This window comes from Vidua macroura, chromosome 15 (assembly GCF_024509145.1).
Source record: "Vidua macroura isolate BioBank_ID:100142 chromosome 15, ASM2450914v1, whole genome shotgun sequence".
In the NCBI taxonomy this organism is placed as follows: domain Eukaryota; kingdom Metazoa; phylum Chordata; class Aves; order Passeriformes; family Viduidae; genus Vidua; species Vidua macroura.
Window position 1 is genome coordinate 5,189,649 of NC_071585.1, and position 27,125 is coordinate 5,216,773.

Here is a 27,125-nt window from a genome sequence, read left to right on the forward strand (position 1 = left end):
CATGATTGCAAAGTGAGGAAAGAGCTGCTTTTCTTACCAACGGAGCAGTCGGGGCCCATCCAGTTGGGGTCACAGGTGCACAGCCCCGTGTCAGCCAGGTAGGAGCCGTGGCCGCTGCACTGCTCGGGGCACTGGGCTCTGGGCAGCTCGCAGCTCACTCCTCCCCAGCCCGGGCTGCACAGGCACTCCCCGTTCACACACACCCCGTGGTTGGAGCACGTCGGGTCCAGGCAGTCCACTGCAGGAGGAAACAAAAGCCGTGTGCACAAGGGTCACTTCACGCCAGTGGGGGGTTTGGAAAACGCGCTCTGGAAAGTCTGGACCACGGGGATAAGTAGAGCAAATTGAGGGAGTTGTCCAAGTCGTATTAACACCTGGTCTGAGAATGAGAAAGTGAAGTAATTTGTATTTTACATGAAATAAATCAAGCAGGGTTTGACTGTGCAATGACAGTTTACGGCAGGAATGCTGTGGTGGAGGAACATGAAGACTTAAAAATAGCACTTCAATATATTTATCTATAGTCAGAGTTCCACACATAAACCTGGAGACATTTCTTCTGAAATACATTGAAGCTCCAATGACTCATGCACTGTATTTCAAGTATGAAATAAGTTAATAATTTACAGTTTTAAAGGATTTTTTATTTGAAGTATCTTTATAAAAACTGCTATTATTACTATTAAAATGTTAGAGCATTGTTTGAACATTAGGACAGCCACTTCAAGTACACAGAAGTCAGAATGTCAGTGGCTTTCAGCTTCATTTAGACTCTTAATCATTAAGGCACTTATGAATGTTTGATCCATGGTCCATTAGTAGCTGAGCTGTGAAAGTGAGAGCCCTGGTTACTTCAACACATATTCCAAAGCAGGAGATTGTTTCTCTTAAAGAAGTAAAACCAGACACAGATACGGATTTCAACCCAGAAACAACAAAATGAAAATAGTAATGATGAAAAATGATGCAATGGAATTTCCGTTGCTATTTCAGTCCTATAAAGGAAGGTTACAAGCTGTCTTTCAAATGAACTTTATCAGTAACATTATGAGTTTCCAAATTTTTATCTTATATGATGAATCTGTATAACAATACTATGCTTTACTGCCAATACCCACATGGAGGCTTTACCAAGTGCCTTTTGCTGTGGATTTGAAGGGCAAGGTCAAATTCATGTCTTAAATAACTTGAATTCACCTCATGACTAGTATATATTAGCTCACAACAGCAGGACCAAGAATGATTTGCATTCTCTCTTGCTGCTCCAGGGAGATCTGAGTTTATAATGAAAGTGATTTATCTCTCATCTTTTCCAAACTGATCTTTCTAAATTAAGGCAGAGATATTTTCACTCCACCTGATGTGAACAGTACTTGATCTTTCAAATCTCAACTTTTCTATAAACATAGAGTCTTGTAAAACTATTTTATTTAGTTGTACAACATTTAAAGCAAGTATATAGATTAGATACAGGCAGAGGATTGAGACAGGTGCATTTAGAGATGCAATACAATGAGTTATCAGAATACAGTAATATGGAATTCAGAATACAGTAGTACAGGGATAAATTACTGTAAAATTTCTTACAAGATTTTCATTTTAATGATGACATTGGCTATCTTTTTGGATTTGCTTTTTCTTTTTTTTGTTGATTTAAAGCTGAGCTAATTGGACATGAAAATATTATAATGCAATTTCGTATTTATAGTTAAGCCAAGATTGGTTTGTGGCTCACCTCAAAGTTGATAAATGCATAAACTGTTTTAAATTACACAGAGTGCTTGTCCTGTATTGTTACTCCTTCTTTGTGCTTAGCCAAATTATAACCTGTCTGAAGATTACAATGCATCTTTTGTACAACTGCTGTTGAACTCAATGGACACAGAGCTGTGATAAAACAGTCTGATTGAATAAAGAAGTAAAGTACACAAAAACTTAGGTCAATCTACTTTAAAGATGAAGGTTACTTCCCCCGTACACTTGGTCTGTTCTGGGTTTTTTTAGAATATATATTTTAACAGAAAATGTAGAAAGGTAATACGTGTAAGAAATTGTTATAGGACAGCTAACTTTAGGAGATAATGATAAGTCATAATGTATTCTCCTTGTCAGGAATGTATCATCTTCCTTCTCAAATGAAAGCACTAATGAAAGGAATGTGGAGCATATGAAAAACATCACCTTCTGCTATATAAATTAACTGTCTTCCCTCTATCCTGAATTACAGTGCTCATGCAGCTTTGATTTATTTCTACAGAATGAGCCAATCAATGCCCTAAGCCCCCAGTTTCCCTTGTTTTACAGGATAACACACTAAACACCTTTGTCCTAGACAAATGTGCTTTACAGCTGTTTTGTTCTACCATCTGGGTAAGTAGCAGCTTTCAAAGTTTGAACTGAGGAGAGTTTTTACTCTGAGCTCCAATCTCGTTCTATTTTAATACACGCTCAGAGTTATCATCCCAGGCCAGATCCTCGCTGTTGAAATTAGCATAATGTGATTACCTGCAATAGAACTGCACTGACTCCTGTTGCAGAGGTTCTGGCCCTGAGGTGTAGCAGGGTTTACAATGGTATTTAATCAGGATTTATACACGGACCATCTTTGGTGTTTAAACAAAGGAGAATGCACCTTAGCAAGTACGTTAGGCTTGAAACTCACAGCCCCCTGGCAGCTCAGATCATTAGAGCTCATTTAGTATTGGGCCCTCTGTAGATTTGACAAAAAAAGGTACTGAAAGCAATTTATATCCTTAAGGACAAAAAGGAGGTCAAGGAGTTTTCTGAACAATATGTACCATGAAGTCCCCAAAGAGCCATGAATTACACTTACGAAGTTAAATGTCATTGAAAAATGACTCAACCAGGAAAGTGACAAGAAAACCACCCTTAACTTAACCTAATTTGGCAATTTCACTTGTGTCCCCCCCAAAGCAGGCTGAATGAAGCCTGACAAATACCCCACTTCATCTTCCGTGCAAATTTGTTAATAGAAAAACAGTGTTTATGCTGCAAAAATTGTGCATCAAAAATATTGATTTTGGTGTCACTTTCATTTCAGGTAAATTGTTTGAACAATATAACCATGATGAATATCAGAAATAAAAAGCTATTGGGAAGAAAAAAAAAATTGCTGACCCACTTATTCTAATTCAATATCCTAGTTGGAAAATGGCAAATGAATCAACCTTTGTCATTCCTTTTGGAAGTTCAAATCAATAGAGGAGATTTCATATATGACATAGAAATACAGAAATATTATTTCTATCATTCTACCATTAAAAGTGTCAAATTTCTATTCATGCAAAAACTTTAACTAAGACTAGATGATTAATTAGACAGATACCACTTCATAGGGTAGCCTTTCTCCCATAGCACTCAAACTAATGTGAGAAATATACAAAAGAAATGGAATTTTAGAGTAGAAACATGGTGGTTGATTTTTATTTATTTGCAAATTAATTCATTGACTTATTTATTGCCCAATCATACATGCAAAAGGTTGCTTTAACCTTTCTTGTCATGTTATTGGCTCCTTCCAAGTTTGCAATCAATACCTCCTGCCTTTGTAATCCATTTATCTTTTTAGGAAGAAACTTCCAAACACAGTGTTGATTAAATAATGTATATCCTTTCATCTCACATAGCCATTCACCTCCCAAAAAGCTCTGTTGACTGACTGTTTTGTTGTGTTCCCAATTTTGGCTGGAGTTAACCCAATACCTTTGCAAAAAGGCCTGCACTGGCTTTTTCTAGAAACTTCTCTGGAGCTGCTGATGTCTCTGCTTCACCATTCCAAACATTCACCTGAGGAATGATTAAAGATTTAAGATTAAAGATTAAAGATTAAGCACTACAGGAGCCTACTTCTCTTACAGGAGCTTGGGGATCCAAGGTAGATAGATCCAAGGGGATCCATGGCCCAGACAGACCACAGCCATTCTAGAGAACTGGAAGCAGAGAGAGAACTCCATGCAAGTACCTGGAAATTACAATCAAAGTGAGGGAGAAATGGTTTGTAAGGTAAAATTTCCTGAATTAAATGAAACAAAGATCCTTTTAGGCGTTCTACCATAATCTCTCTAATAACACAAGCATTTATACAACAACAGAAAATATGATGAAATGTATGAAACTTAATGAGACCAAGCAAATAATTGCAGTTAGTACCAGAGAGGTTCTGCAGTCCTGGGGAATAGACTGGGTGCTGTAGAGCATGTTAAAGACAGTTTTTCCATCTTTGATTTTCATGAGAATGATAGTTAAAGCAAGACAAGGCATTTCAGATAATTTTTGAAGATCTCCTAGTATCACACACTCAGGGTGAACTGAGAACTATAAATTCTAAGGGGAAAAAAAGATATTATAGCATTTTCTGGATATAGTTTAAAATGTAATCCATTAAAAACAATGCAAAAACTCTTGGCTTCAACTGAATTCTAGAGCAAAGCTCTAACAACTGGTGTGGAAGGAGGATTTAGTGGAAGAAGGTGACAGGAATGAACTGAACAAACAATTGCAGTCCCACCAGCGAGAATTTTTGGTTTCTTTGTTTTCTTCCTTTTACCACAAGCTCACTCAGACTAATTCCAGATCTTGTCCTAAAGGTGATGACTGCAGTCCTGAGAATAAAGGCCTTAGTGGTTTGTTTATCCACAGTTTTCTTCCCTTTCTTTTCTGATGGGAGAGAGAGCTGTTTACTACAGGGTAAGATGAAAATTGATACACACAGTATCAATACAGATCTGCAACCCATTCAGAATAACCCAGAGAGACTCCTCAGTCCTAATAGCATGACAGCCCAGCCCTATCACTTCAGTACTCCAGCTGCTTCTCTCTTTGGAGGATTAATAAACTCTGGAGCACAGTAATATATTTTAAAAAGAAAAGCAGTCCAATTTACATTGTGCATTCTAGCAGGAAACTCTGTGAATACAACCATTACTGAGCTTAATCTATGATCATGTTTTGCATGGGTTATTTTAAAAAAATTGTTCATTCTACATACTCAAGGAATTGGACACCTTCAATCTGAATAGCTTTTCTGCATTTAAAGGACAGTTATTGTTTGTGTGTGCCATCTACCTTTCCTTAATCCCATATGATTGCAGCCACAGGAGTAATTTGCCCCACATTAAGTCTGTAAGTAACATGGATATCCAAATCTTTCAAATATTTTTCATCAGTTTCTGCATTAATAGTGATTGATATGTGCTTTGTGTGAATTTTGTCAACCATTGATTCTTTTTCCTCTGCATTTCACATCTAAATTGTTCAGTAAGCATTATAAGAAAAGATTTTTCTTTGCTCTTCAGCAAAGGAATTATTCAGGTTTACTTGTGGCAGACACTCTTAGTACTGCAAAGCAATGTATACAGAAGGTCTGAAGTTTTGTCTGAACTCTGGTAGATCAGTAAAGTTGTGGTGGACTAAGTTTTTACCCTCTTTTACCTGCTACAGCAGTTTTATACTTCGATTTTTATTCCATTCTTTCCCTTTTTCCATAAAAAAAAAAAATAAATAACTCCCAAACCCAGAAAACAAACTAACAACAGAAAAAAACAAATATCCTACCTTCCTCACAGTTTTCTCCTTTATAGCCCACAGAACAGACACAGTTCCCTTCGATGCAGGAGCCATGACCTCCACATGAGGGGTCAATACACTGGCTGATGGGCACATCACATTCTGGACCTTTCCAGCCACTGTAGCACAAGCAGGTGCCTTTGGAGTACTGACCATTGCCACTGCACAGAACGGGGCAGGCAGCTGGAAAATGGAATGAAAGAAAAACAACACACAGGGTCATGCATGTAGTCATGCAGAAGTGCACTAAAAATCCACTATCAAACACTTACACTCAAATATGTTCAGTTTCTGGGGAAAAAAAATCTGATATAATTAGTAGTGGCTCATTTCTTCATTTCCCAAACAAATAATTTGATTGCTATTTAATAAAGCACATATGTGTTGAGCATTCTGAGAATACAACTCCTATTCTTTGGATAATACTAATAATGTTTGGGATAACTAATGAGGTAGTGTGAACATATTTGAGTTTGACATTACTCTGCTTTGTTTCTCTAGGTAACATCCAATTTTCATAGATAGAACACAAAACATTCAGTCCCCACAGCTTATTTTATGGCATCTTTCTTCTGCCATAACACTTCTTTAATGTAATGTCCCCAAACCTTTTTAGACCCTTTGGTTTTCAGTGTAAGAATCTTGAACACAAGAATGACACAAGCTTTCAGCTACTACAAATGCACCTTGCCACCACTGTCCCTGCTGAGCCTTGTTTCCCTGGATCCCAGTGACAGCTTTTACCCTGTGTGTACTGGCAAGAAAGCACCATTAACCCTTACCCCTCACTACTGTGTTATTAAGGGGGTAAGACATCCTGAACAAATATTCATTTATGCAAATGAAGTGAAGCTATGAATAACAGAAGTTGTCATTAGGTCTTGGGTGCCAGGAATCTGATGTTGTACATATGCAGAGCAATGGAAAGAAACAAGTGGTTGATTAAAACCCAGGTGCATATAAATGTTTCACTAAGTCATATTCACTCCCATGTGCTCGTGTCTCCCTTGGGAACATGGCAATCTGTGAACTTCTGTGCCTGTCAAAGACTGGGTGTGTGGTCACTGGCCAGAAAAATGGAAAAAATAACAGAGAAATAACAGAAAATGGGAGTGATGAAGTGAGTCTTTAAGAAAAGCTTGGAGCTTTTTTGTGCTCTTCTCTCTGATGCAGTTTGATAAAGACAGAAAAGTATTTCCCTGTCTTTTCCCTCTTCAAAGTAATTAGAAATGAACACCCAGTGTTACAGTGCCAAAAATATACTCAAAAGCTACTATTAATCATTAAAAGGTCCTAATGTCTTCTTGGCTTCTATTATCCCTTTAACCCCAATGATCAAGAAGAACCCAAGTAATTGATTTCCTGCAAAGAAATGTGCAATGGTCCAGTTATTCAACTTCTCCATTGTTCAGCCCAGCAATCCTTATTAATCTTAGCTGTCCCATTGATCTGCTGCAAAAAACACATTTCAGGACAGATTTTTTTTGTGAATTTTCTTATTTGATAGGTGAAAAAATTGATCAGAAAAAATAAAATTCAGATTTCTAACCTGAAATGTTAGCTAAAATTTAGAGTGCTGAGAATTATTCCAATTAAAACTACAGATTAATGGGCTGCATGTCATATAATATGTATAACATTTTTTGGCCTATGTTTCCTTTTACAGTAGAACAATAGCAAAGTCAGTATGCTGAAGTTTGGGGTTTGCTACTGCTCCTATGTCTTAGATCCATATTATCCATCTTTGGTAGGAGGTGGACTTCATTCTACTGCATTCCTGGTGTTCTCGCCTAATATAAGTTTTGTCCAGTTGCTTTCTTATGCACTGCAAAAATGAACAGAAATTTGAGTAAAACGTAATTTCCATCAGCAACTGTAGGTGTAGCAGAAGGGATTACAAGTGACCTCACCCCTGGTAAGTCACAGCTGTACTAATTACCAGAGAAGGAGGACAGCCTTTGCCTTAATGGGTCTCAGCAGTGACTGACAAAGGTAAGTGTGATAAAAGGGGTGGGCTGGCTGGTCAGAGAGAGCCTGGGGGTAGAGGAGCCCTGAGGAAGAAGGAAACAAGGAAGAGAGTTGCTGCTGCTGCAGAAGCTCTGCTGTGAGGTCAGGCTGGGTCTGATGGAGTTAGAGCCTGCAGTCACAGTCAAGCCTCTGTGGTCAGAGGCAGCAAGGAAATACTTGCAGTCATGTTCCAGCAGGAATAGCCAGCAGTCAGAGCCTGTCAGGGAAGCCAGCAGCAGGAGCTTGCTGTAGCCAGAGTCAGGATGGCTAAGCTGTAAAGAAGAATAAACCAGGACCCTTTCCATGCTGCTTAATGAGAGTCTGTGCCTTGGCTCATTTCTACCCCTAGTGAGAGGTCTGCTGCAACAAGCAATGTTTTCATTTCAGATGTGATGTATGTTCACAAGTGCTTTACTGAGTTCAGTAAAAAAGTTGATGCTAAATTTCTGCTGGTTTCTAAGCTAAATTTACTGAGCCAGCTGCATTGAAATACCACACAGACAAATTGTCCCCACACTGCACTCCAGGACAGTCTACCTTATGCTGTTTTGCACCTCAGCATCAAACACCTTTCCATGATGTACCACACACTGAACTAACAGCAACTTGAATGCTGTATGACTATTCCTTCTGGCTGCATGTTCCACTGAGGAGCCTGGCTCAGCTCCCAGCACAGCCTTTCCCTGTGCAGGTGTGCAGCTCCTGCAAGTCACCAGGTGAGCCTGAAAGAAAGGGATCAACCCAGCACCACTTCCACTTTTTGGCTATGAAGATCTGGGGACACAATTCCTTTGTCCATAACTCTCAATTTCACTGCAATTTAAAGGCTTGTTTTGGCTTGACACTGATACATTTTCTCAAATCAATGTAAGAGAGGTAATAATTTCTGTCCTGCTCTCTTTGTGCAGTGTAGAGGATTTTGGGCAAGTGATCAGAAGGCAGCCTGTCCTGAAGACCTGGTGTGACCATGAGTGTCAAGCTTCTTGGTATCATCTTGCACACCCTGAAGCACTGTACAGACCCCACTCTTTTAACTGGAACTCGCTATAACACAAAAAAATCTCTTTCTAGGACAAGGCACCCCTCAGCTCCTTTATGTGGTGGCTAATCCTGCAGCCCCTCTGATGAAGTCCACCACAGAAGGAAGTAAATATTGCTGGATGTAAATTCTCTCCATGTCTCCATGCCACTGCAGAGACTCAGAGCTGTCCTTACTGATGGTTTCTCAGTGTGGATTCCCCACCTGCACTAGGACACACTTGCTTCTGCCCACCCAACTCCTCACCACACTGTGATGGAAAAGAACAGGTCCTAGGAAGGCTAAATGAATCCATGGGCATTAGGCACTTTCTTTGGACAATCTAATAGGCATTAGGCAGTTTCTTTGGAGAAACCAAATTTGTTCAACCAGTTATAAGGAGAAAAACATCAAGCTGACTCACAAGCTGGATACAAGTGAGGAACAGCTCTTCTTGTTTTGTTGTTTTACACATCAACGTGTGAATCAACTCCTGAAAGGATTTCTATTCTGCAAACATCTCCTCTAGCATGAAAACTCAAATAAAGACAATAACTCTATTTAAACAGCACATTACCTTGAAAGAGGGACTGAGCAGAAATAACCCATTTTAAAAATAAATAAAAGAGAAAACCAAAACAACAAAAGCATCCAAGCCACTCAACTATGACCAGTCTAGACCTAGACAGAGAGGTCTGAACCTGTAATTCTGTGCCATACACCTGCTGTAAGATCACTTCTCTGCTTGCTTTGTCCCTAAGTCTCATTAAGCAATGGGTAACTGCAGTCCAGCTAAAGGGGATGTGTATCTGCTATTTGGAACTTGTCTGTGGGGAAACCATTCTCAGCTCCTGCTTTTGACCTGGATTTGCATGGTTCAGCTTCTGGGATACCAGAGCCTGGCATTGCAGAAGAAAGGTTACTGATGGTGCTTGGGCTGAAGAGATCCCACAGCAGTTTTTTTTAGTGCTCCCTGACTCTGCTATGGTGCTTCAGGAGTTTAAGAAAAGCTGAAAGCCATGTCACAGCTTTTCATTCTTCTCTTCATGTTTCTATCAGGTCAAAGGTGTTGCTGTGGTTCATGGATCTATTCAGTCCTTGTGCAGCTTGTCTGTAAGTTGAACAGCAATCTGCCTTCAGGGGTTTGCCAGGGCAGTCACAATGCCAGTGACACCAGAACTGACTTTGGACAAACAAGGGAATCTGTCACTTAACCTTAGGGATGGAGTGGATACAGTTAAGATTAAGACACTTGCAACTTAAAGCCACAGTTTAATCTACAACCCTCTGCTGGAGTTATTCTGCAAACTATAGGAATATCACTTTGAGAATAAGAAAAATGACAGATTCTGGGACAGATTTTAGCATTTCCAAGACTGCCATGTCACTAAGATTGCAGGAGAAACATGTAAGCAAGAATGCAAGAAGGTCTCAGTTATTACAAGAAGCTGGCTTGTCACTGCAGTAATGACTAGCTCTTCATGACTGTTTTTGCTATGGGTTTATAGTCTGTCCTGTGTGAGGAAGAGAGAGAATCAAGCTGCTTTTTTATAAAGAACAGGAGCAGGTAGCCTAAAATGAGTTCTGCTATGCCTATTTCCTAGATCATATTGCTGCAGGATGAGACCCAAACCAGTCCACCCTCATTTTACATCCTGGCAACTTCAGCTGATGTGCAAACTCCTCAATAATATTCTGGATTTCTTGTTATCTAGGACTGTTTGTGTTTCCCAATGGGAAGTGTGCGGCTCCTGGTCCAGGACAGAACTGATTGCTCAAAGTCTGTTGAAGCAATGTGAAGGAAGGTGGTTTATGTAATGGAACAACCAAGTTCCATCTCATTTTTGTGGAGAGACCAATTGCATATCTTACACCAGCACTGGCAAAAGGTGCACAGAGATCCTCAGGAATAGTTGGTGGCAACACTCAGGCAACTTAGGCCCAAGGGTATATGTCCTGAGTGAGTCTGGATAAGCACACCTATTAACCCTAAACTTTCTTTGGTTATGGGATTATGCCCTTTACTTCTGTTTGAACAAAATCAGACTAAGTTTTAACATGGGGCTCAGCTGATGAACAGACACTGCAGACCTCTGAGTCCTGTGGGCTGCACGTATTTGAGAACATCGATGGAGCAGGAAAGACAAGCCAAACATCCCTCTAAAAGCTCTCTCTCTAAAGGATATTCTGGAGTAATGTTCATATTCCCTGATGCATGAGGAAAGGTTGATTTGGTAACAGCCCATTACACACGGATGAGGAGTGGAGATGGCCAGGGATAATGCCCCAAGGGTCTGGCATCAAAAGCCACCGTTTTGTCCAGTGACAACCCACGGTGTCCCAGCTGCAGGCTGTGCACACACTCCTTGCACCCCCCTTCCAGGGTCCACACACACATACTCACCACAGCAGTTCTTCTAGAGCATGGCAAGAAACCAGCAAAGGATATCTGAGGAGACAAACTCTTGGAGGCTGTTGAAGAACTTGGATTAGTTACACAGCTGCTGGGCTGAGAGGCTTTCCCCTGCTACTTGAAGCTCCAAACAGGATTTGAAGGCAGAGTTCTGGCTTGGTTTCTCTTGCTGTAGAGCAAACATTACCCTGGTGCAGAGAGAGTCCTGTACCACTAGGATCTGGGCTGTCAGTTCTCTACTGCAGACTTTTTTCAGTTCCTCCTCATAAAATAGACAAATTGGTAGATTTCTCTTCAAAATTATTTGAGTCTCTGGGCACAAATATATGCAGACTGGAAAGGTTTTTGAATTTGCATCTACAATGCCTCCCTGTCCTGGACCAGGTCAAAAGCAACGCCCTTATATTATTTTTATTTTGCAAAGAGGTCAGTTTTTCATTCAAATGTAAATTTTAAAACATGGCTGAGGAAGAATATTAGTTTTGGTCCAATCTAATTTTTTTAATGTGTGTATCACAGAATTTTGTGGTGAGATGCCCATGACAAAACTGCACCAAGGGTTGGTATTTGGGTATGGGCCAGAATGGTTGTATCCATAATGCTTGCAAGCCCCAGTCTTGCATAAACCCCACATTTTTCTTACCACAAGCTGGTGTGCAAAAAAGATGAGCTTGGCTGCTTGTTCACCATGTAAATAGTATGGAAATTCAGGACTGAGTGTTCAAGTATGACCTTAAGACTGAACTAAAAGAGCACTTGGACATTACCTACAGTGCCTGAGTACTGCTGACTATTCCATCAAACAGTTTTAACAAGATTAATTGACAAGTTAAAACTCATGGAAGAACATTCTGTGATTGATCATAGAATTTCAACAAATTCATGGAATGAAAATATGCAAAGGATACTGAACACAAAGAGGCTTTGTCTGTTGTAGGAAGTCCTAGCACACATTACCTCTGGAACCAGAAGAATTTAATGGAGAAGCAACAAAGACAAACAAAACTTTTACTCTTCCTCAGCTATCTGCTGTATGTCACCATCACAGCTGAAATCCTGGGTGAAATGGAATTTTGGTCTCAGCCATTACAGATTTACTTCCCTCTAAACAAATAAACACATTCAGAAAAAAAAGCATTCTGAAGGGGCACTATTTATGCTCCTATGCAAGATATGTTCAGCCCTTGTTGAACTGTACAGAATTTTGCCACACCTAAGAAAAATATTTTTATCTGTAGGTGCTCCTGTTTAGGAGGAGGAAGTAAATTTCAGTCACTGAAAAAAAAATCACTGAACTGATTTGGGCAGTCTTGCTATGCTCTTTGGACATGAATTGCACAAATTCCTTGTTATATAAAGAAGTGGATAATGCAAGCACACTTGCATAATGAAACTGAAGTTGTCCTTTTTTTTTTCAGTGACCACCAGGAATTGAATTGAAGACAGATGTAGGTCAAACTTCTTAGCATTGAGCCCTACCAGGGACCCTTCTGGGTGCAGTTCCTCTAGGGGATAATTAATTCAGACTGTAATACCTCACACTTGGACTTCCTTTTAGCAGAGATTAGGCTGCTACTGCTGAGAGATTATGATTTTGCCAACATATAAAGATGGATTTCAGTTTTTGACAGTCTAATCTGAAGCATGTAAATGCACTCCAGGTCAGCTCCAAACTGGAGCAGAAATGGAGGAAAGAGCCAAGACAAATGTTATGTACAACCGCCTGGTTCCTAACGTGATAGATGAGAGCAGAGTCACACTGTACTGGCATTTTTCTCTTTTTGGTCTTTATGTTGGTGATGCATATGCAGCATTTAGACTGCACATATTAATTTCTCTTCAGTGGACAAGTTAGATTAATAAGTAAGCAGGTGAAGATGTGTTTTACTGATGTAAGTGTTGAATCCTACAACTGTCAACCAAAGCCCCAAATAATTTTACATTCACTGCAGAAGCGACAATCAAATTCCTGTTCTCCTAAAATTAAGTCATACCTATTTATGTATGAACAATCTTAATCTAAATGGCCTAAAATCAACAAAATCACTATACCCAAAGGAATCTAAAGCATTTGCATTTTAGAAAATCAGCCCAGTTATTAAAAAAATTAATTGCTGTCAACTTGATTCAAAATGTTGGCTCCAGACTTTACATTAATATTATAAACAAAAAAGTATTGAGACATTCCTTGTTTTATTATACATCCCATATTACACCAAATATTTGCCCTTAATTATCATATCCCTTGTTACACCAAGTATTTGCCTACAGATATTTCTAAAAAATTAGAAGACATATAAATCTACTTAGCTGTAGACTGAAAATACAATGGTTTTGTTTGACAACAATTCCCTTAATATTTTCTGTTTAAATCTATTTCAGTCAGTTGGCTGCACATTTCACTACTTGTCTGCAAACTCATTAGTTTTTACTGAAAGTTCATTTGTGGATATGAAAATCTGAAATAACTTCTAAGACGACTTCATGGTTTATGTTGTTTCTCTTCTACTAGTTTACACTTATTTTATACTACTTTCCTTGGGAGAAGCTGCTCCATCCTAGCAAAATCATGCCCAAGAAAATCATGCTGGAATGGGAGACTGAATGAATCCAAGACTGTTTTCTCTCACCTGCTCTTTGTGCCCCACAAACGTGCTATTTGCACAGTCAGGAAGAATGGTGTTTGACTAGTCTGGCTGCTCTTCAGAGATCACTAAATTCACTAACTCCCATCAGGCTGAAAGGTTCTTAAAACCAGTGACAATTAGAAAGATCTACAAAGTCTTTTTTAGGTTGCTCTAAGAGCTCGTGCTCTTCCAAGCAGAAATCATCTAGAAATGCACCCAGAAGCAGGAGAATGAACAACTGTGAAAAACTGTCACTGCCACGAGGTGGTTTAGCAGCTCCTCCATGAAATGCTTTGACTGCAGAACACAGAACTAGTTTGAATGGTTTAACAGTAGTGCTGCTCTGCCCTGGCAGGCACCAGGTCAGCACGGAGAGGGAATGTCTCTCACAGCAGGCAAGCTCTGCTCTCCCTACTTCAGTTGCCCAACACCAGCCCCACCAAGCTCTGCCAAACTGCACATCAGCAAGCGAGGAGGAAACCCACAGAAGAATTTCCAGAAGGACGAAAAACCCCATCAGGTGTGTCAAATCTCTGACATTCAGAAACCATTTGGGGAAAGCAGCACACGCTGACTTAAGCACTAAAGTATGGATGCTTTAATTAATCCGGGGTGAATTTAATTGCTTTAGTTAAGTGGAAATCGGGTTAAAAATGATGCAGAGCATGCTGGGGTGTGTTAAAAACATGACATATGAGCTGGATGAATCGATAAATTAAAACTGCACAGATGTTTTAATTAAACCCAGGAAACTTAACGAAGATCACTAGAGACTTTTAAGCCTATGATTAATTCAATTCATTTAAAATACCTGAAGAGATATGGGGATGCCTCCATTTTGGGAGTTATAGAAGTTCTCAATCGATAAGTACTTAAGCTGTTCTACAAAAAAAATGGGATTATTTTTATAGAAGTGACTGGACAGCATTAACTGCACAATTAATATTTACATTCTTCTGAACACTCAGCAAACTTTTGCTTTGGCTCAAATTTATCACAAAGGTCCTATTTCTTCTCATGCCTTCAGTGTGAGCCTATCAGTCAAAAAGAAAACACTTGCTGTTCCCTCCTGGACCATTGCACAAAGTATCTATTTCCATTACATAATTGCTTAGGTTAACAACTGTTACAAAAAATCTATGTAAGAAATACTAATGTGTTTTCCCATACTAGCACCAATTTCCAGAAATGCAACAATTTTTTAAAACAGTCTCTTAGAGGTTGCTCAGTTGGTACAAGTAAATTTTGCTTGATTATTTAAGCCCTATGATATTTTCAGTAACAATAACAATGCAGTCCATAAGGATAAGGAAATCAAAATGAAGTCAATATCAAGTACCTCAGAACTATTTTAATGGTGGATTGAGAGGACTGAAGCCCCATTACTGCTTTTGTGAAGATGAGCTTAGACAATCTCACTAACCACCAACTAAGATCTCAGATGAAGATATTGGACTGCTTCAAGGGGAGGGAAAGAGGCCACTGTTCTGTCTCCCTGGAGAACTCATAGCTGCACATAAAAAAATAATTTAAAGTGGCATAAAACAAGCTACAAATTGGAGATGGATAAAAAAGAGGACATTTGAGTGCACTGACAGTTGATAAATCAGCTAGCTGTGCCAGGAGTCAAATGTCTTGAGGACTTTGTTCTGTCACTACATTCTGGATTCAACTCTTGGTCAGCCTGGTTGTTTCTTTCTCCAGCATGGCAGAAGCTCTGCCACTGTCACTGCCTGTGCTCAGGGAAGAGTGCAGCTCCCCACACAGTACAGAAGGTGATTTGCAGCCAGTCCAGATCACGTCCTGCCTCTCTGCTACCCTGTCAAAGAGTGGCACAGTTCAATCTCTTTTTCACATGCATCAATGCATTCAAGGACATGGAAGTTCCCTTGCTCTGGTTCTGACTTACCACAGAAGAATGAGACTGATCAGTTTGCCACTTATTTTATGCCTTCAAAAAGGAAGGAAAAAACTCAAAGCAACCAAACCAACTCCTTTTCTGTGAGTAACACAGAATCAGAGCTGTGAAATTCCTGCTTTAGATATAAGCAGTGAAGTTGATACAAGAGCATGCAGATAAACAAGTTTTACTTCCTACCAACAGATGGGAACCAGCAGATGTTGCAATCAGCCACTGTCATAGACAGGCATGTAGATATCCATTCCTATGTTTTGATAACTTCATCACTAGGAAAAATGTGGAGGAAGGCAGAACTAAACTATTTCAGAGTTTTCAGTTGCTGTCTCAGTGGAAAGAGTCAATGAGGAGTCAGAGATGATGCTTCAAAAAAGCAGCAGTGAGATGATGCTCACAAAACATCAAATACCAGAAATTCCCTTCCAAACATAAGTGTTGTGATCCATAACAGAAAAGCACTAACTGCACAAAGTCACTTATGCTTCTAGAAAAAGGAACAAAAAAAGTGAAATATTTCTTCAAATATTTTTGATAAGTTTTACACTATTTCCAGTGAATGCTGTAAAAATCATTGCTCCTGTGGTAATGGCTTAGCTCTGGCTAAACAGCAGTGCAGTAGATGCAGGACTGCACCCACAGCCTGCAGCATTCAGGGTATTTAAAGTGCAGGCTGGTTTGGTTTCATTTTAGTCACTATTATTTGCCTTCTTAAATTTACCAGAAAAGTTAAATCATAACATGTTTAACTGCACAGTTCCACATTAGCTGCAGATATTCAAACATTGTTCTATGTTTGAATTAGAGATTTTCTTGTTTGTTTGAGAAAGTGAAGGGAGATGACAGTTAACTGAATTTAATCTTACTGAAGTAAGGACTAAATATAGAAAAATATCTAAATTACAGTTTTGAATCCAGATATAGTATAGGTGTGAAAAAAGTCATGCATGCTGAAATCTGAAGCTATGATTCAGGGCTGTTTCTGTGATTCAGGGCTGGCAAATGTCTAAGGATGTCTGACAACAGCTGCATTTCTATAATGTGATTTACAATACTACTTAATCATAGTCGCTTCAATGACATTTACCATCATCACAAGGACTCCAAGATGATCCCAACACAACTGCCAAGATGAACCCTTAGAACTTAACGAAATAAACAAACACCAGTACAATTCCAGGGAGACAAAGCAAAGTAAAACCAAAATGTAGATTGCAACACAATTAGATAAGCTAACCAATTAAGCACAAAAACAAATTACAAGGCATACAGCACAGCGAGCACAATTCAGCTCAGCAGAGCAGAGTGGGAGCAAAGAAATTCTTGGCCACCAATGGAAGCATTATGAAGGAAAAAAAAGCTTTTTGGCTTGCCAGCACTAAGCTACACACTGGTTTTTGACCTGCATGTATTTATATGGATGTCCACTTCCTCGCTGTATCCAGATCCTTTTGAAATATTCTACTTATTGGAACTCCATTGAAACAGAAGATATTTGTGCAAATAGATGTGTTTGTGCTGCACATATTTAAGAAGATAAGAAAGAGAAGTAACTGATAACACAGCAGCCTTCAAAGGCAGCTGTGAGAGATCAAATGAACGTACCCAGTTTTTATTAAGTATGAAAATATTACATAATGCTGTTGAAGAAAAATCCATTAATAAGATTTTACTGTGTTTCCATGTGCTTTCCATCTTGGACATAAGCAAAGCAAACTTTCTTATAATACTAAGCCAATAAAATTTGGTTCCAGCTCAGCTACAGTACTTACTGCCTGTGGCTCTCTTTAGTCCCTGAGTTTCTCCAGGTGGGGTAGTGAATGATCACACAAAAATACCCGAATGTTTGCTGAAATCAGAGAATTATAATTCCTTGCACATCCACTTTTACCTATCATGTTTTGTCCATCAGTGGCAGCAGTGACTTCTGCAAATATTTTCTTCTTCCTTCATTACTGAATTCCTCAGTATTCCCCACTATTTTTTTCTTAATCCTTTTAGCTTTGTCTGAAATTTTCTCCTGCATAATAAATCTGCCTTCTTAGCTGCACCACCATCCTACAAGCTCTTTGGGAAAAGGAATCATACATAATTTCAAGTTCATAGGCTACAGCATGAACTCAGAAACATATGAAAGGACAATGCAATTCACATGCACAAATGGGCCTATATGTTTATGGGTGGTTTAATACAGAAAACATGCTAATAAATTGTACATGAGATGCAACTATGAGGTGTAGTTAACAACATTAAATACATTCCTTTAAAAAATTTAAAGCATTTTTGTTGCCCTGTAGAGGCCCAACCATAATAAAATGAATGAAGTATGTACTTCTAAACAACAGGGGAATCCCCACTTAAAATGATTCAAGACAAGATCTTTTCCAGATAAATTCTTTATAACCTTAAATTCAATGCTGGAATCAGCAGAAGCTGTAGAAACTTCAAGAACAATGTGAAGTTAATATTTTGCATGTTGAAATCTATGTTCTTAAAGTATGTTTCCTCAAGTATTCCCAATGCTACAAGCAGCTCCTGGGTGCTATTTCAACTTTGCAAATATTCTCTTAGAAAGAACGCAGAGGGTATGAGCACCAGTTCCAGGCTGGTGCAGGAAAGGGAGCAATCTGAGCACTGCTAATCCTCCTGTTCAATCTACACCGTACTGGAGGGACCGGTACACATTCCCAGGCAGCAGTGAAATGTTATGATGTTAAATGCCTTGTGTGGTAAGAGTAATTTAACAAGGTATCTGTTGCAGAATTCCAGAGCCCAGTCCTTCCCCCTCCCTGTTCTTACTCCCAATCTCCAGGAGGATCCACAAGGATTGATGAGGGAAGCTCAGAGTAGACACGATGGCTCCTGTTGCCCCAAGCCCCTTCTGGAGGCATGGCCACTAACAATCTGAAAGAATTCAGCCTGTGACCCCTTCAGCCCTTGGCTTCTGTTTAAATTGCCAATTAGAAAGAGTTGCAGTGATGGATTTTGTGTTGGCTCTCCTTGTCTACCTGACACTGGATCAAAGCTACTCTCTCATTTCATGCAGGCCAGCTAGCAGCTGACAGACAGCAACGGCTGTCAGTCATTGTCAAAATAAGTTGCATGTCTATTTATTTATTCTGTAATTAATTTTAGGCAGAGTTAATGGCACAAGCTCCTTTTTAGAGTGTAATGCAGTTCTGTAAAACCAAGAAAAACAAGGGCAGGCAGGCAATCATTGCCTTGTACATAAAAATCTGGAAGGCAACTGAGGACATGACCAGTTTGCAAGAAATGAAAATAGCCTGCTAATAAAATATGAGACTGGGAAAACAAGAAGAAAATTTCTAACAAAGGCATTTTAAGGTACTGAGTCAGAGAGGTGGGAACTGCTGAAGGGGAACACTGCCAAAGACAGCCTTGTCTGTTCAAGTATCAAAATGATGCTTCCACCCACTGTGAGAGAAGATTTGAGTGACAAGCCAGGGCTGTGCTGCTGCTGCAGCACGCACAGAAGTTGGCACACATACACACATAAATACAAAAAACCCAAAAACAAACCCACCCAGAAAGAGATACAAAGAGAGAAGCTGAACATGCTGAATTCTGTCAACTGCAAGAAAGGATGTGAGATATGTGTGGGTGACAAGTCAGGAATGCAGCATTTCCAGAGAAAAGCACATTTTTTTTCTTTTTTCAACAGTACAGTCTAAGATGATACATGCTATGATTAGGAACATCTAAAATGCTTACCAATAGTTATTTCTTCTTTGATTTACCTTTTTTTCTCTATCTCACTTCTTCTCAGACCTACCCTGCATTCTTGCTCTAGCAAAGATGGAAAATACCATCATTCTACTTTTTATTAAGGTTCATAGTCTGGAATTTTTTTTGACTCATTTTCTTGCCTCACATTCAGGCTTTGAAAAAGTTTTTACAGATGTTTTTCTGCATTGCATCTCTAGGTCAGAATTCAGCCCTGGCTTCCAGTAAATAAAATCTACATTAAATAAACACCTTTTTCTCCACATTGATAAATTCAGTCTTCTTCAGTCATGTTTACATGCAACAGTGCTTCACTAATCATACTGTTAATTTATTAATCTAACCTTCAGCTGTGTGGGTCTTCTTTCCCAATCTTGTTTCAGGTCTTTTATCTTATGGAACGTGAGCTTCATGCTCTAACTTCATTTACAGACCCCCTTCACCCCACACTGCTCACTGCTTGAATTCTGACTTCAACCTTTCTATAACTTAGGATAGGATGCTTTTGAAACTGAAATTTTAGAAATGCTATTTTTTTTGAGCTGTTTCCTATGCTCAGTCTCCCCTCTGAAGGACCCATTTGCCTTCTATAATCCATAAAGATGTTATCTGCCCCAACACCCCTCTTTAAAACTGCCTTTACCATAACACTGTATTATCACCATTTTTTCTGTATCTTCACATCTGTTAATTGGTTCCCATGCATTCACTTTAAACTTGTATTGAGGTGGTACATCCCTGGAGTCAGGTGCTGCTTTTATTTGTTTGCTTTGCATGTAAAGAATTAACCACCATAGGTCACCTTTAATTTATATTATTGCTCAGGACAATACTGTAATAATACCAGAAACCTGGCACTTTTCCTATACTGCTGTTCCTCTCCAGCTGTTTGCTCTGCAAACCCATCTGGTGATGGCATCACCATGTTTGATCCACCCTCCCTCATTTCCCTGACCCATAACCTGTTATTGCATGTGCAAGGAGCCACTTGAATAGTCAAGACCCATTCCCAGTTTGACTGTGCCACGGGAGGCCCACAGTGCTGCCTGACCTCAGCTTCCATCTCCTCTGGGAGGCCATGGCCATGTGCAGGGCTGGCAGAGGAAAAAGGGAATTCAGCATCCCCTCACCTTTTCCTTCAGAGGCCAGGGAGCTTCTGTCTGCTTAGGCTATTTCCACTTCCTAAAACTTCAAGCCAAGTTATGATGACAAATAGTGTTTCCCTGACCCACACAGAGAGGAAATACACACTCCTTTGCATTACCAGCATGTGCTGGGCATCATTCATTCCTGTGGGCCTTGTGCTCTACAGCAATGAACCAAGTACTGAGGTATTCTGCAGGATGCACCCCAAACTTTTCTGTTGTCCCCATTGCAATCACTCCCAGAACATTGTACACCACTGGCAGCATTCTGGACATGGCACAAAGACAGCAGTTGCAAGCAGTGTATTCAATGGATGAAAAAACATTACTTTATGCACTGTTGTCCAAGCAAGAAGCCTCAGAGCAAGACGAGTCTCAAAAAACTGAGATTAGATAACAACTGAAAAAATGCAAGAGTTGCTACTTCTAGCAATTATACCTTACTTACCTAATAATTGACAGCTTTTTACATTTTTTATACAGAGATTAATAGCCCACACATAACAAAGGGGATGGCAATGGTAGGAACTCTTACAGTGGTGCAAACAGCAAATCCATTAGAATAAATTTAAAGAGAGAGAGACTACATGTTACAGCTTTGAAACTATTTCAAACTAAATAGATGTTGCAAAAGAAATAAAAAGAAATTTAAAAAAACCTACCCTTCTTTTTATACTTATTAAAGTGGCGCCGTCCTTTGCCAGTAAGCCAAAAACAAACAGAATGAAAATAAAATAATGAAAAACCCACACAAGGAGAACAGGAAAAGAAATTGCGAATAACATAAATCTGAATAATTAGAGTTCTTAAAATCAGATTAAAAAGTCAACTGATCAAACATTGCACAAATTTCTGGTTTAAAAAAATCCAAAAGCCTTCATTTCATTTAGATTAAGATATTAAACATATTTCTTATTACATTGCATAATCAACTAGAAGTATCTGCTAAATGGCAACTTCATGGCAGTTGACATAAGCTACTTGACTCCATTTTTGTCCTTCTTTCACAAATTGGACACCATCTCTTAGCAGGCTATGCTCATCATATCAATGTAGAAATCCTATGTGATGGTGCATTGTTCACCTTTTCAGATTAGCTAAAGATGCTTATGATGCAAATCCAAGTATTTTAAAATGCAAAATTAAAGGAGGCTCTGCTCACAGTTGCAAAACAGTATTTGACAGTGTCTTTGGAAGTGGTTTTGTTAAAGGAGTGGAAGAGTTGCATGCCCTTCAAATATCTTATGAGAGGAAATGAAATTATAGCCAAGTCTGAGTCACTTCTAGAACTCAACTCATTGTAGCACTGAACTCCATTCCCAAGTGGTGAAAGGCAGGACATGCTGAAGGATGCCTGCCTGCAGATTCACCACGGACCTTGAAAATCCAAACCATGATCAGACATAAACAGCAAGTATTCTAAGCAAGAAGGACTTCTTGATTTACTTCAGTGGTTATATCACAGAGCTTACAGAAAAATAGAGATGAATAGAAAAAGGTGCAACACACCAAAAAATGAAGATAATCACAGCTGCGTGTCTGATTCTTTAATTGATCCTTGGCCAGAGAATCACTTTTCACCAATAGCTCCTACACGTAATTGTGGACAAGAGGTTGCTCACAGTGCAGTTCAATTCACAGCAAATCTTCCACTGGCTTTAACTGTACACACTTGCTTTATCAGGACACATCTCTGCATGGAATTATCCTTTGATTATCAGATTTTCTTTTTCTTTGTATGCCATATCTTACCCACATGAGATCAAAATGTATCATTACCTTTTTTGTATGTTAGATGAAATTCTTTAACCTTAATAAGGATAAACTCCAAAGGGAATCTTGCCTAAGCAAGAATGGAGTAAATCTGCTGATACTGAATACCAGATAATAAGCTATTTCCACAGAATGACAATGAGAAATACCCCACACAGTGTTTGGCAGGAGTGTTTGAGAAGGTGAAGTTCATTCCATTTCAATCAGTATATAAATGTGTGTTACAGCCTGTGGGTTGGGCCAAAAGTTCATCTCTTTCCAATAATTTTCATAGTGTTTTCTTGAAGCTAATGGATCTGAAGTTAAATCTGTGCTGTCTCTCACAGCTTTCCTCCATTTTTATCTTTTAGAACCACATGGATGGAGGGGTCCCTGTGCACTGCCTACAAATGGTTTGCAGAGACTCCCCTGATGGCCTCAGGATCAGCCCTGGGATAAAGGATTGTGTTTCCTATCTGTCAGACTTGGGGTTCACACAAAGGGAAGCTCTCAGACTGGTATTGCTGCATGGACCAAGTTCTAAAAGCCATCTGAGGAGCTTGCTCACATTTTCTCCACATTTCTCTATTTGAGTCTTGCCTCAACTTATTTTATGGTGGAGAAATGAGATATTGAAAGATGCATTGCTAGGGAAATAATAATTGAAAAAATCAAATTGAAAAAACCATTATCCTTCCATACTTGTAACAGTTCAAATATAAATTTAACATTATGGTAGATGTACATTAAACATGTGTCCATACATGTAATATGATGCAAAAGACCTAATTCTCTATCTCATTTTACTGTGCTTCACCCTACATGGAATTCCAATTTTGATTCCTGTGTTCTGAAACTGCTCTCACATGAAGATACATTCACTTGAATGCTCACATGAAGAGCATTCAAGTAAGCAGAAAAGCCTGTGGCTGTGAGAACAGGCATGAAAGAGGTGAGGCAAAAAGCCCTTACACCCAGCTCTCAGGATAGTGCTGCGCAGCTGCTCCAGCACAGAAACGCCAGTTCTGTCAACACACCCATGTTCTCATTTTGTGCAGTTTTTCAAGCTCCTTTGTTCTTTAGAAATACCATGATGTCTGACAAGAAAACAGTACAAGAGTTGAAGGAAGCTTCCATGAAACCATTTCTGCTTTTGAGGGGAAAGAGACAACACAGAAAGGACAAAGCAGGAAGCAGAGGGAATGCACTGAGGGGCAGGAGAAGCCTGACAAATAGTTTGACAAGCACCCTATTCAAAAGCTATTTATCTGTCACAGCCTGAACAAGTATTTTCTAGCACTAACACAGCATACAGTGCTACACAGAGGTTCAGTAGACAATGCAGGATTGCTCCACAACTCAAAATGCAAATGAGTTGATATAATGGCCATGTATGTGTGAAGGGTGGCAGTGAAGCACACAGTCACTGCATGCATACTTTCACAGGTTAACACCACAGAAATGCACAGAGCTGTCAGTCTGTATTTATAGCTCACATTATCACACCATTTACTTTCTGCAATACAGGTATCTCCTCTCTAGATTTACCAGCTGTCTTAATTTCCCAGGTAATCAAACAACTATTTGAAGTGTTCTGTAAAATGAGCAGGGCAAGCACTGAAATAGCAGTCTTAGCTTTTCAAGTCCCTTGAGGTCTCTATTTATCTTTTTTTTTTTGTTTTGTACTGGGGCACCTTCAAGAGCCAAATGTGGAGACAAAACCCAGGAATTACTCACTCCAGTACAAGTATAGCAGCTACTCAAGGAGTATTTCATAGACACATGGATATGCCAGAGGAGTGACAGAGGTGGGGCACAATGAACTCTCCTCACGACTGCATCAGGAGTCGAAGAAGAAATGAGCAAATTTCTAAGGCTCTTCAGGTTATTTCAAAAAGCTTTCAAACACCAGGCTTTTCCCCTTGGAACACTAACAACCCCGTGGTAAGCATGACATTGATAATGTGCCTAAATCTCACACAAACTAAGAAGGAAGCAAACTGTAAAATGTTCTGAGTGTGCTCAGAGGGGAATACAGCCAAGCCACTGAATTTAGACAACATATCTGCTACTGCTGTACAAACTAAAGAGGTCCTTCTTTATGAATCCTTTCCCTAAGACTGCTATCCAAAACTCTCAGAAAAACTTAATGAACACATACTGCCAATCCGTAGATGTTATTTAGATTTCTACTTAATCCTTGGTAGCAGTGTATTTCCCAGTTTTAGTTGTTAAAATTTACAATTGACATTTCAGAAAATGTTTATTTTAAGATTTTATCAGGTCCTACCTATTTTTCTACAAAAGGTAGAGTTCCTTTGGTCAAAGAGTAATTTTATATGCAAGAAAGATGCTTTGTACTAGAAGTAAGGCTCAGACAAGCCAGAATATGTACTACATTCTATCAATGAAGACAATCAGTCTTTTGCAGACCAGCTAATGATTATCAGAAAGCATTGATAATTCATCTACTTTTCCAGAAAATAAATATTTTCTGCCATTTCTGTCTACTACCTTTGCCACAAAAAAAAGGCTATAGCTATGCAAGCTCATTGGAAATGTGGCAGTACTTCCTCTTGAATGTATTTAACTCAAGATCTAAGAATAAAAAAAACAAGTTGTTCTATTTGAATCTAGCTCAGACCCATGCTAGTTAGCAGGCACTGTAGATCAACAGATCACAGACACACACTGTAGTTATTTGTAAATACAGGGAAAATGATACCTTTAGCACAATCTGCTCCATGAAATCCTGGAAAACAGTGGCAGACACCTGAGACACACTCGCCATTCCCATGGCAGTGGCGTGGGCAGTCTTGCACTGAGTCTGAAATTAAAGCATCACAAGCACATTAATTGGTTAGTTCCTACTTAGGCTACAGATTTTTTGTTTATTTTTTCTCCATTTTAATTTGTCCTCAATACTTAGAAGTACAATCCCTAACAATATTAGCAGCACAAGGTTCAGGTGAAGCAGAATGCACCGAGTTTCATGGCAGCATGAGCACGAGTAGGGATCTAGTGACATACTAAAGTCACATATGAAGTTCTGGGCTTTATTAGAACCCAAATTCTTCTGATAGTACTTAAATCCTCTGTTCCAAAAATAGGCAGGACCCCTTAAAACCTCTACAGCCATGCTTGAGTTTATTTTGTGCAGCAAACATGACGCTTCCTCAGGAAAATCAACGCTCTCCCTTTTGCAATGAGGCTGCTCTTGCTCAACCACTCTGCCATGGGAAACTGATTATCCCAAGGACTGTCTTCTTCTCCTTCTACAGGCATTTAAAACCTCATTAATTAAGCTGACAAAAATATCTGCTGAACATGACAAAGAGGAACTCTTTTGCTCTGGCAAATGTATTTGATCCTTAAAGAAATGAATTAAAAAGATGCAAGTAGCTGTGCAACAGGATGAAGAAGAGTTCTGTAAAAACAGAGACAAAGTTTAATATCAGAGTTTGAGTGACTGACTGAGATGCTGATGACCTCAATAATGCGAGAAGAGTAGACACATAAGCCTGATGACATTTCAGCTGTACCAAAATACTTATTTTCCACAATTTCTGTTATCATTTGGATAAAGCATACACTACTTTGCATAATAGCAATCTAAAAATAAAATTCCATTTCTGAAATTAATTCTTAAAATTATTTTAATTTGAAAGCTGTTGGATTTCAGCAGAACATATTTTCAACAGTGAATTATTGGAACAAAAATCTAATTGGAATATTACTCTTCACTAACACTCCCTGTTGTTGTGGGACCTGTGGTTCCAAACTAAATGGTTCTGTCAGCCCCAGGCACCAAATCAAGCTGCTGTACAACACAGAAAAGAGAATTTGGATTTGGAACTAGCAGAACTATAGAGAGTATTTCTATTTGTCAAATTAAACTGCAAAGAAGAAAAGGATTCAAATAGAACTTTAAATCTAATTTCACAGTTGCAGGACACCAAATACAAAATGTCTAAAGCAAATTTTTAAAGAGATGCCATTAGCTTGGGCTCTTGAAACAAGTCATGTAAACAATGAAAAGAAAAATTGAAATGTAATACTCAAAGATATCAATTGTCTCATGAAGAAGCTTGTTTATAAATTTATTCATTATTTTTCTTCATGGCACACAAAAGCATTTCCTATATATTCAAAATCATGGTAAATTTAGTATTGCCTAGGAGTTAACATAATTTCTGTTGTTCTTCCTCCTCTTCCACACCAGAGAGATGTTCAGCTGTCTCAGAGCCTTTCATTATGAAGCATCTGATACAAGGTGTGTATAGAAGCAGATAAAACACTATATTTTTCTCCAGATTTCAATTACTATCATTGCTCTATCAAGTAGCCTACCTGGCTATTACACCTTTGATGCTCTTGAAAGCTATAGCCTTTGTCAGGCAATCCTTTAAAGGGCAGCTTATAATATCCTTAGGTTTTCTAAGCACAACAGGGGCAAAACAAGATTGTTTTTAGAGAACTGGAAAAAGCCTCTATGGGAAAATATATTAAAAAAAATATTTATTTTTCAACAGTCATAGAAAAGTATTCTTTTTCATCTTAATTCAGGGTAACAGAAACAATTGTGTTTGTACTCAATGACAATATTGATTATCCACTACACCCTTTGGGACTTAGGCCAACAAAATGAATGCTATACTAATGTAAAAGGGAAAAAACCTAAGCTACATATTATTAATAAGGCAAGACTAGAAAACACCTCTGACTATTTTTCATGAAATTTAAAACCTCACTTTTACTTTTTACAGTTCCCCTAAACTAGGAGGAATTACAGATTTATAGAACACAGTGCCTTTTAAGACTTCACCAGCCAGGACAGAATATCACATAGGATACCTCAGAATTTGTTGTACCACTGTGAAAAGATACCCAGCAAAGTTCATTAAGAGCTTCAAAGGTC

At 38.9% G+C, this 27,125-nt stretch overlaps 1 protein-coding gene across 1 annotated transcript in view; it reads right to left on the bottom strand.

Annotated features, from left to right (window-relative positions):
* The window catches only part of TENM2 (teneurin transmembrane protein 2), a 555,006-nt gene that overhangs the window by 78,161 nt on the left and 449,720 nt on the right, over positions 1–27,125 (bottom strand). Inside the window, exons 10-12 of the mRNA XM_053991099.1 lie at positions 24,933–25,034; positions 5,575–5,769; positions 38–238 (exon numbers count right to left, since the gene is read on the bottom strand). Of these exons, the coding sequence (XP_053847074.1) occupies positions 38–238; positions 5,575–5,769; positions 24,933–25,034 (498 nt within the window). The remainder of the gene's footprint in view (positions 1–37; positions 239–5,574; positions 5,770–24,932; positions 25,035–27,125) is intronic.